This window comes from Cnephaeus nilssonii (genome assembly GCF_951640355.1).
Source record: "Cnephaeus nilssonii genome assembly, chromosome: 12".
Lineage (NCBI taxonomy): Eukaryota > Metazoa > Chordata > Mammalia > Chiroptera > Vespertilionidae > Cnephaeus > Cnephaeus nilssonii.
The window spans coordinates 44,340,917-44,353,103 of NC_137083.1; the positions used below are offsets into that span (position 1 = coordinate 44,340,917).

General features: G+C 34.7%; 1 protein-coding gene across 2 annotated transcripts in view; it reads left to right on the forward strand.

The window, feature by feature from the left end:
• CDK13 (cyclin dependent kinase 13) overlaps positions 1-9,680 on the forward strand; it is a gene marked incomplete at its 5' end in the record, with an annotated part of 123,146 nt that extends 113,466 nt beyond the window's left edge. Inside the window, one exon of one of the 2 annotated variants that reach the window (XM_079786516.1) lies at positions 141-9,680. In XM_079786516.1, the coding sequence (XP_079642642.1) occupies positions 141-991 (851 nt within the window). In that variant the 3' untranslated portion in view covers positions 992-9,680. The remainder of the gene's footprint in view (positions 1-140) is intronic. The other variant, XM_079786517.1, reaches the window with a different exon arrangement.
• Positions 9,681-12,187: the final 2,507 nt, after the last annotated feature.

Sequence of the window (12,187 nt, forward strand, 5' to 3'; positions counted from 1 at the left end):
GGGGGCGGTGAGTGGTTGCACAGAGATGGAACTTCTAATGCTCTTTAGGACCACTCATAGGAAACATTAACTATTTTGAACATTTGGTTTTCCACAGTATATTTTGACTCTTTTTTTTTTTTTTTGCTTTTTTCACTTAGGGCAAAATGATCTCATTCAGCACCAAGACATGAGGATGTTAGAGCTCACACCAGAACCAGACCGGCCTCGTATTCTGCCTCCTGATCAACGACCTCCGGAACCACCTGAACCACCACCAGTCACTGAAGAAGATCTGGATTATCGGACAGAAAACCAGCATGTTCCCACCACTAGTTCTTCACTAACTGACCCTCATGCCGGAGTGAAAGCAGCCCTGTTACAGCTGCTTGCCCAGCATCAACCCCAGGATGATCCCAAAAGAGAAGGTGGTATTGATTACCAGGCAGGTGATACTTATGTACCCACTTCAGACTACAAGGACAATTTTGGATCCTCTTCTTTCTCTTCTGCTCCTTACATTAGTAACGATGGTCTAGGAGGTGGCTCTGCTCTACCATTGGAACGACGTAGCTTCCTTGGAAACTCAGATATTCAGTCTTTGGATAACTACAGTAATACTTCATCTCATTCTGGTGGTCCACCTCAGCCTTCTGCCTTTTCCGAGTCGTTTCCCAGTTCAGTGGCTGGATATGGAGACATTTACCTCAATACTGGTCCCATGTTGTTTAGTGGAGACAAGGACCATAGATTTGAATATAGCCATGGCCCCATTGCAGTCCTGGCGAACAGCAGTGACCCTCCCACAGGGCCAGAGAGTACTCATCCTTTGCCAGCAAAGATGCACAACTATAACTATGGTGGTACCTTACAGGAAAACCCGGGGGGCCCCAGCCTCATGCATGGACAGACCTGGACTTCTCCTGCCCAAGGACCTGGATATTCACAAGGATACAGGGGACACATTAGCACATCAGCTGGCAGAGGTCGAGGCAGAGGGCTACCATACTAAGTATCAGTTTTTCCTCAGGCACATCATTTTTATCTGGAAAGACTTTTCTAGCTGCAATTTAAGGCAGCAATCCAAGAGACTTGAATAATATTAATTCAACAACAGCTTTATTTTTATGTGGAAAGGGTCTTGCATACAATAGTTTAAAAAGACCAAAAAAACAAAAAAACCCACCTTTGCTTAAATTCATGCTGTTCTAAAAACTAGATCTATTGATTGTACATCTTCACAAATTCTAGTTAACAGTTTTATTTTGTATTCTTGCAGTTTTAAGTGGATGCTAATATTAGGGACATAAAAGTTCTTTATGGCCCTCTTGCAGATCTGAACTATGCACATTTGTGCTTTTTTTTTGTAAGTTTGGACCAACTTTTATGTAACAACCAACCAATCCCTTCCTTCTCCAGTTTTACAGCAATCAGAAAGGGCACTGATTTATTTGGTATTTTTCTTTTTACAAAGCTACCTTTAGTCAAAGGTCACTGTCAGTCTTTGCACCTGCTTTCAGTGTTATTGTGAAAGGTGTACTCTGTGCTCATTTCAGAAAATAAAACACAACCTTTCTCTTGATGCAAGTTTTATAAAAAAAATGGTCAATGTTATTTTTGTTTTATTTTGCAGATTATCATAACCTAGCAAAATGCATTCAAATGAAAAGTGGGTTTTATATGAAAAATATGGGTGGGGTGGGGAGGGTAAGTAAGTGCCTTAACAGGTAAGCTTAAGGTCTGAAAAAGCAGTTAACCTTTACACCCATTTGTCTTCTGAAGGGAATCAGTACATTGCATTGAAGAGGAAGGGAGCTCTTGGGGGTGTAGGGCTGCCTGTTCAGTTCCCGTTAGATCCATGGTCTGCCTGTCACACTTCCTCCTTTTCTGCCTGTCTTTGGGCTGTGTTCTCTTCCACTACCACCTTCTCTTGAAAAGGGAGTGAGAGTAAAGAAAAGGAATAGAACTGCGATCAGTACTTTACTTCCGACGAGGTCTAAAAAGTTTGGTCATTTAAATGTTGAAAGTAAAAAAAAAAAAAAACACGTTGAAAGCAATAGCTTAACGAGAATTTCAGAGCATGTTTTCTTTTAGGCTGCCATGTCGTTCCATTTCCTTTTGCCATGGGTAATTGGCGGGCAGTAACATAGAAACAAGGCATAACAACATAATTTGCATAATTTTATTAACACCATGGCGGGGAGGGGGGGTAGCAAACACCATGTTTTAAGTTACACAATTGCTATTTTAAGAAAAAAACGCTGTTCACTTGTTAATTACAAACATTGCCTAAATTGAATTTATTGCAAGCAAAGAAAAAGTGAGAGAAAACTCCTCTCACCTGTGAGATTTATTAGGACTTTAGTTCAATACAGCATTTTTTTTTTAATTAAAAGCAACAAAAAATGGGGAAATTCTTATTTAAATTGTAATGTGTCAAATCTAACTTCTCGTGCACACTCACACAGATAATTATAATTTTAGAAAGGAACCAAAGGTACATAACCAGTGTTTCCACATCACTAAATGAAAAAATAGACTGGAAATGAGAGTTGTGTCAATTAACCATTTTGTTTTCACTGTTCTCTCCTGGAATCTGATTTGGAATCTTAAATTGAAACAACTGTTATAGAATGGAAATTGCTCCAGTTCTAAAGTCAGTCTTTTAACCTTGTGCCCTTTATCTGACTTGTGAACCTTCATTTAATATAGTATATGGGAAGCATTCTAGCTTGGTGAGAGTAAGAATATTTTAAAGTGGATAATTTACCATTTTACTGCTATAAAATGATGTCAGTTGACCATTTTATTTTTTGATGGAACTTTTTTGTTGTTGGGGAGAAATGAATGAAAGAAAAACTTATTTTGCTTTTATTTGGATATTAAGTACTAACAACTTATAATGAAACTGCATTGCAGGAAGTGAAGAAATATTTTGAAATTTTACAAAATAGCTACAGTATTCAAGTATCTGAAATTTTAATATGGTGAGTCTTAGAGCTTTAGACTTTCCTATAAGTGACAGTATCTAAGTTATTCTTAATAGTCATACTTGTTAATTCTGCTGACCATAGTAGCTAACATAAAATTGAAGATATTTATGTGACATGAATAGCCTGTGTTTTAAAAATTAAATATTTTATATACAATTGAACTGTGTTTGGATAGTTTTTCAAAACCTTTTAGTTATGTATTTATGTTGCGAGAGCGGCTGGATGGATAGGGAAGTTGTTACTTGAATATTGCCCTAACGCAGCATTGATTGAGAGACATACCAGTATTTTATGCACCACTTAGAAATAATGTTGCCAATTAAACCACAATACAATTCTAAATAAGATGAGCGAATTTAAAGATTCTCCCCAAATTCAGAAATGGGAGAAAGAATGTGTCTTAAAATCTATGAAATATGGTAGTAAAAATCTTATAGCATTGTAAAAATCTTACACCATTTAATATTTTAGGAATTTGGACTAATAAAAAAAGCAGGGTTAGGAAATTGCTAATTCTTTAGGTTATAATAATTGCAGTAATCATTGGGTATTCTGGAGTGAAATCTAAGGAACATAAAATATTGCTTAACTTTTTTGGAAAACAACCACACGGTAAGTTGGATTCCAAATAAAATGAAAACAGAATAGATTGACCTATCAAAAGAAGAAAATGTTTGTCACCCATGTGAAATTCCTTTGTGTATTTCCTGACACAGCAAGTTTTTCTGCATGCAACTCCTTATGTTTCCCATCTTGATTTAGTTCATTATGTGTTGGAGAGTTATAGTCACCCATGTAATTTAAAAAGACTCATTTTCAGGGGTTTATTGATTAAAATAGTTTCAAATGTGAATTAAGAAAATGTGGTAGCTGTGATTCAGAGCTTCATTCTATCAGTAAATATATATTTAGTGCCTACCAAGTGCCAAGTACTGTTCTAATTACTTGGAATACATCAATAAACATGAAAGGCATTAAGTCATACTTTTAGTAGGCTGACAGTGAACAGGGAGATTTTTAAAGTATCTTGAAAAGCTAGTGGTATTTGCCACTTGAAAATGTGAATGTCTTTGTAAAATTTTAAAGTCATATTTGAATACAGAAATAAGGTTCTGGAAAGAATAGAAGAACTGGAAACTCAATGATGAAAACAAATTTTAAGTTGCATTTAGCTAGTTTGTAATAAGCCAATTTGTAGAAAATATCAAGATTTCTTGAGAAAAATGGAAGGTAAATGGGTTAAATGCTTTCAAACTAATCTCACTGGTATTTATGAGTTAAAGTACCAGTATTTGCTATGAGCTTAGTCGAATTTTAATAATTTTTCACCCTAGGTCCTTTATTTACTTAATTTTTTGAAGTAAGTCTGAAATATATGTTTTGAATAAAGATCTACTGATTCCCTGGGATATTGGTTTTGATATTTTAAAAGTATGAACAGGATGTCCAAGTAATTTACAGCCATCGGGTCCATCTCTTCACTTTCCTGCTAAGGAAAATGAGACTTCAGAGAGATGGATTGCCAGTGCTAGTTCCTCTAGCTAAGTCTAAATTCTGCAGAAAATATTTAACTTTTCAATAGGAAAATTGACTATTAAAATACCAGTGTTTTAGTTAAAAAAAAGTTAAATTTAGAATACTGAACAACTAAGTCAGATGACTTTAAAAAAATCAACAAACAATCCAGAAAAAGGAAAATAAACTATTTTAGAAAACTTAATTAGGGACTATTTCATATGTGGGTAGTCTTTAAAAAGGAGGCTCCTCTTTTTTTAAAGATAATACTTACTTAAATATCCAACAATTAGAAAATAAGACTGAATCATTAAAGTGTATTTTCTATTCGTAGGAGGAAGAGTGATATCAGCAAGCCTGCAAACATTGCTTTTATACTTTATCAAGGTTTTATGATTTTTAAGTTGTTTTATAAGGGGAGCAATGGTTTGTCAGATACCAGAGGCCTCTCCAGATAATTTCTTAAACTGTTTCTAGTTTAATTAAAAATAAAAGCTTTAATAAAGTATCAAGGGATCCAGTTGAAGATGGAGAAAACAAAATTTTAATCATAATGGAAAAACCTTGCCCTTTGAACTATACAGACTAAAAGTATGTGAGTCTTACTCATTTTGTGAGTCTTACTTTCACCATATCAAATGTCCCGTTAAAAAAGAATTTTCTGGTTCTAATGGCATTCAAAATGCGCTGTGTAGTGAATCACCCTTTAGTTTTTTTCCCAATTTGTTGTAAAAGTTTTAGTAAAGTAACTGTTAAATCTAATGTGTTTAAGCCATTTATTTTAAAAAAAAATCTGTATTTGATAGTCTGTAAATAAACTACCGTAAAGAATTCCAGGCCATTTTTAGCCTTGTTTTCTTGTTTATCTGCAAGACCAAATTTAGGAATCTTATCTGATAAAGGTGACCACTTGTTATCCACTCTGGCATGTTTTATTGACTAAGTTTAAAAACTTAGAACCTTTTTTCCCTTTTTATGAGTACATATGTGAAAACATAGGAACACAACCAGAGATAACCACCATTAATATTTTGCCTTTTGATGGATGTGAATGCAAATTATTTTTTAAATAATGGGATTATATTTTGTGATTAGATTTTTTCTTTAATATATTGTGAACATCCTATGTCAATAATTCTATCCTCTTTTTAGTGGTTCTAAATTCTTTTATGGAAAAACCATAATTTAACAATTTCTTATTGCTGAACATAAAACATTTCTAATTGTTATAAATAACAGTATGATGAAAATCCACATAAATACACACAAATAAGCATACATAAATTCCTTGGAGTTGCTGGCCTAAAGAGTGCACTTCTAAACTTTTGCTTCTAAATTTCTGAGCTTAAAATTGCCCTCAGGAATGGTGCTCAAGTTTTACATTCTTATTACTTCTGCTTTTCATTTAGCTATGTTAGGTATTTAAAATTTTTAAGTCTTTGCCAGTTTGACAGGTAATAAATCATCTTAATTTATGTTTCTTACTGAAATTCATTTCATGTTAGCCAGTTGTCTTTTGTTTATTAACCATTCATAAGCTTAATAGGTATTTAGCTCTGTTGCTCTGAAGAGCTCTTTATATAAGGAAGGTAGCCCTTTTTAATCTTAAAAATTCGGGGGATATGTTTTAATTATTATAGTGAAGTCTTATCTTTCTTTATGGTTTCTTCTTAGAAAAGCTTTCTCTAAGATTACTTTGCCCTGGCCGGTTTGGCTCAGTGTTGGGAGTGTCGCAGGCTGAGGGGTCTTGGGTTTGATTCCCAGTCAAGGGCACATACCTTGGTTGCAGGGAGATTTTTAAAGTGTCTTGAAAAGCTAGTGGTATTTGCCTAGTAGGGACTTGTGGGGGAGGTAACTAGTCCATGTGTCTCTCACTGCATTGACTCTCTCTGTCTCTCCTCCCCCTCCTTCCTCCTTTCCACTCTCCCTGGAAATCAATGGAAAAATATCTTCAGGTGAGGATTAAAACAAACAGATTAATTTTCACACAGATTTTATTTTACTTCTCTAGCATTCTACTTTTAATGTTAATTCTAAGCCATTCTAGAATTTATTAGATGTGAGGTAATGACCCAAATTTATACTTTGTTACTAATTAGGCCAACAGCATTTGTTAAACAGTTCATTCTATCCCTAGATAGAAATTCTTGATACTCATTTGGGGGGTATGTTTTTATTGATTTGAGAGTGAGAGAGAGAAAGAAACAGTTGCTTCCCATTCTTGCCCCAACCTGGGATCGAACCTGCAACCTGGGTATGTATCCTGACTGGGAATGGAACCCACCACTTTCTAGTATATGGGCTGGCTGACACTCCAACCAACTGAGCCACACCGGCCACAGCTGGCTATCCCTAGTTTTAAAATATCATCTCTGTCTTATGTGTGCCTATTTCTGGGCTTTCAGTTATGTTCCACCCCTGATCTCTCTCTTCTGGTTATAGGTACTACACTACTGTTGCAAACTATGCATCTTTCATTGTAGTCTTTTTTAAATCGATTCCAGAACAGTTGGTGACACAGACAATATTTGTTGTAGGATGGAACTTAATTGTTCCTTTGTCAAAGTTTTCTATTGCTGCCCATTTATTTTTCGATGTGACTTTCAGAATCATATTTTGATCACTTTACTCGAGTATTGTGTTAGTATTTTAACTGGAAATATACGTTACGTTATGTGTTTAAATTTATAATGGTGGGCAGGTCTTTTCATTGAAAGCATAGTGTTTTATTTTGGAATGTTCCTCATTAAAAGTTTGAAATTTTCTTTATTATAGTTCTGATATCTTGGTTTTTTTAAGTTTTCAAAAATATTTCTTTTGCTTTTAGAAATGGACTCTTCATATTATTATTAAGGATTGTAATATTTTAAACTAGTCACTACTTATATAGAAAAGCTGTCATGTTGTGTTTTTTTTAATTGGCCACAATACTTGGCTTTTCTATTATCATTTTTAATGGCTTTCAGTTGACTGAATATGATAATGGGAATTCTTTTTCTTTTTTAAAAGATTTTTTTATGGATTTTCAGAGGGAGAGGATGAGAGAGAAACATTTATGTGAGAAGGAGACATCGATTGGCTGCCTCCTGCATGCCCCCTACTGGGGGATCAAGTGTGCAACCCAGGCCTGTGACCTGACTCGGAATCAAACCAGCAACCTGCCAGTGCATGGCACCACACCTTAATTTTGAGTATTTCACTCATAAGATTTTTTTTGATGTGTTTCTGTGTTTACCAATATATGGATTTTCTCCTTTAATCTATTGATGATAGATACCAGTTACATTAGTAGAAGCTAATATTGAGCCATCTGTTTGCTGTATTCTATTGACTAAACTTGTATTTAGGATTTTGTATTTATTATTCACTCATAAGAGAGAAGTCTGGTTTTGATTAACAGGTTTTGATGTCTTTCCAGAGTAAATTAGAAAATGATTTCATGTTTTATTAGATTTAGAATAGTTTATATATTCTGAGAGTTACCTGTTTTCTGAAGTGGTATTACTTTATTTATATCCAAATACACCTGAATCTTTTCTTGAAGGTAATTCTTTCATAAGTTTTCTATTTCCTCATATGTTCTTGTTCTGTCCCTTGAGTAAATCTTGGTAATTTCCCTTTTTCTGGAAATACATATATTGTCTACTTTATATTTAAAATGTTTTTAGCATATAGGTACTCTTAGTCTTTTAAATACATGTTATCTATTACATATCCTTTATTGTCTTTTTTCCTTGACTAGACAAATAGGATTTGCCCCATTCCACCTCCATATTCTTTTCTCACCACCAGAGAATAATTATCATTTACTTCTAATTTATTATAGCATATTGACTTTGATTCCTTTCCTTTACTGTCTTCATTTTTCTTCCTTCCAATTCTAAAAGAAACCATTTTAATGATATGAATTCTCTGATTATTTGGCTCCATCCTATAGGTCAAGAATGTATTTGTTTTCATTATTGTTTTCTAAATATTTGGCAGCGACAAATTTGATTGCTTGTTTGGTCCAAGAACTATTTAGGATAGTGTATTTCAACTTCACGTGGTTGGTATATTTAGAATTTTTAGTTTAGCTTTTTGTTAATAACTTGTAATTTCTATTTCATGTAGTTTCCTTTTAGAATTTATTAAAGATTTCTTTTTAGGTTGCTAAGCAAACAACTTTTGTAAATATTTCCTGGTTGCTGGGATGAGTATGTCCTTTGTACAGTTTTCATATAACCATTAAATCGATATTATTAATTAAACTCTGGTGAGATTCTCTATAACCTTCCTTATCTCTCAAGAAGTGAGACAGTTAAATAAATTCTTATGCTGCTATTATGTATTTTTTCCTTAGATGTCTAATCCTTTTTGCTTTATATATTCAGCACACACCTGGTCATACATATTTAATTTTTTTCCATTCAAGTTTTTTAAAATATATTTTGAATTACTTGGGCTCTGTCAGTTTATTCTGTGCTCTGCCTTTAAATTTTATTTTTTAAATGCTGCCTTGCTGGCTTTGTTTCTAATCTTTTGCTAAATTTGTATTCATTTTCTCTCTTTTTTAAATTTGTATTTTGGGGTTTTCTGTTGATTTTTAGTGTGTACAGGCTTTCTATTTAGCTTTAAATATTTCAAAAACTCAAACTGGTTGTGGATTATTATTGACCTTCGTGGTTTAAAAAGCAGGCTTACAAGTAGGTCCAAATCCTGGCTTTACTATTTATTAATCTGTATGACCTTAGACAGGTTATCATAACATTGATTCTCAGTTTTTACATTTGTGAAATGGAACAATGAAACAATACTTAAAGATTTCAGGATTGATTGATTAACTTAAAAGTGCTTGGTATATTGTATAGTAATTGCTTTATGAATGTTTGTTGTTGGAGAAAGATTGTGTGGGTGTAGTAAAGGGGAAATTTTAATTCATCATTGATGATATTTCTTATTTTAATTTAGAAAAAAGTCTTTGTAATAAAATAAATTTTGAGTTGGAAGGTACCAATTCCAATCAACCAATAACAGTATTCACCATTGATGCTTCCACATAATCTAAAATATTTGAACTATCTTGTGTATAGTTCCATCTTAAACATCTGAAGGAGTCATTAGTGCAGAACTCTCTAAAATGTCATTTTCTTTAGAACACTACAATTTATTTTCAAATTCAAAGAAATGATTTATTTCTCTGTGTCCATTGGAAGAGATGATAAGGTAATTCTACATTTGCTAGAAGGAAATGGTATAAGTCTTCTAGCATCTGAACCATTCACTTCGGATATTTTGGTCTTTATCCCATGTTCAGATTGGCTCTTTCAGGCCATGCTTGAACATAAAAATTTCAGTCTTGAGTGGGCATCAGAATCACATGTTTCATTTTTAATTTCAATTTAAAAGTTATTTAAATATAACATGTATAAATTAAGGTAATATTAAGTGCACTTAATGAGTTTATATCTTTACTAGATGCCTGATGCACGAATTTGTGCACCTGTGGGGTCCCTCGGCCTGGCCTGTGGGATCAGGCCAAAACCGGCTCTCTGACATCTCCTGAGGGGTCCTGGATTGAAAGAAGGTGCAGGCCAGGCCGAGGGACCCCACCAGTGCATGATTGGGGCCGGGGAGGGATGCGGGAGGTTGGCAAGCTGGGGAGGGACCGCAGGAGGGCTCCAGGGCTTGTCCGGCCCTTCTCGCTCAGTCCCGATCGGCCAGACCCCAGCAGCAAGCTAACCTACTGGTTGGAGTGTCTGCTCCCTGGTGGTCAGTGCATGTCATAATGAGAGGTTGAGCGGCCTTAGCATATCATTAGCATATTATGCCGGTTGAATGGATGACCGGACACTTAGCATATTAGGCTTTTATTATATAGGATACCCATGTAATCACCACCCAGATCAAGACAGAGAACGTATCTATCATTCCAGGCCATCTTGTTCCTTCCCCATCATTACCCCTAAACAGAGCTATTCTAATTTCTTTCACCTTTGATTACTTTTGCATGTTCTTAAGCTTCATATTAAGGAAATCAGACAGTATATACTCTTTTTTTTTTTTAAACCTTTTTTTTTAATTGACTTTTTACAGAGAGGAAGAGAGAGGGATAGAGAGCCAGAAACATCGATGAGAGAGAAACACCGATCAGCTGCCTCCTGCACACCCCCCACCGGGGATGTGCCTGCAACCAAGGTACATGCCCCTGACCGGAATCGAACCCGGGACCTTTTAGTCCGCAGGCCGACGCTCTATCCACTGAGCCAAACCGGTTTCGGCAGTGTATACTCTTATTAATAACTTTGGTCCAATAAATTTAGTAAGTTAGATGAAATAGACAAATACAATTTAAGACTGGCAGAAGAAGAAATCTAAATGGCTTGTATCTATGAAAGGAATTGGATCTATACTTTTCCCACCAAAAAGAACCCCAACCTAAATATATCTGAAGGCTCAGAATGCTTCACTAATGAAGTCTTCAAAACACTTATGGAAAAAGTTATAATTTTACTTTTAGAGACTCAGAGAGATTTTAAAAAGAAGGAATAAGTTCCAATTCATTGTATGAGTTCGACATAACCCTGACACCCAAACCTGACATGGACTTCATGAGATCATTATAAGCCAATATCTCATTGAACATTCTTAACAAAATAGAAAATCCAGAGATTTTTTTAAAAGGATGCTACATTATGACCAAGTGGAGTTTATTCCAGAAATGCAAAGTTGAGTAACATTCATTAATCAATGTAATTTATCATGTTCATGTAATAAGGGCAAAAAGTATAACATTAAATATCCACTTATAATTCTCAGCAGACTAGAAATAGAGGGAAGTTTTTAATTTGGTAAGGATACCTATAAAAAAAAAAACAACAGTAACAAAGCTAATGGGGAAATAAGGAACATTTTCTCCCTGAGGTCCAGACAAGATAAAGATGTTTACTATCACTACTTGTCAATATTTTACCAGTGGTCTGAGCCATATGGCAAAGGGGAAAACATGTAAAAATTGGAAAGGAAAAGAAAAATCTGTCTTTATTTGAATGACATGATTGTGTATACAGAAGAATCTACAAACAGGTTATTTTAGCAAGAAAACTGAATAAGCCCTAACAGGTTTGGCTCAGTGGATAGAGCATCGGCCTGTGGACTGAAAGGTTCCAGGTTCAATTCTGGCCAAGGACATGTACCTTGGTTGCAGGCACATCCCCAGTAGGGGGTGTGCAGGAGGCAGCTGATAGATGTTTCTCTCTCATCGATGTTTCTAACTCTCTATCCCTCTCCCTTCCTCTCTGTAAAAAAAATCAATAAAATATATATATTTTTAAAAAGAAAATGGAATAAAAGGTCAATATACAAAAGTCAATTGTATGTACACACACATATGCTAGCAAAATGGGAAAATAAAATTCATTAATCACATTAGCATAAGAAGTCAACTGCTTAGGAATAAAGCCTAAGAAAGATGTACTTCTATACTAAAAACTATAAAACATTGCTGAGAGTAAAGATCTAAAGCTATGGAGGGAAGAAGGGAGGGAGCATGCGAGAACACACTAGCTCACGAATTGGAAGCCTTGATAGTATTGCTAGGTGTACCGGTTAATAATGCGGATTTTGTAATAAAAGAAAACCCGATAATTTCAAGAGAAACATCAAAAGTGCTTTATTCAAAGTAACAGCCATCATTAGCTACACATTTCCCCCATCTTTCA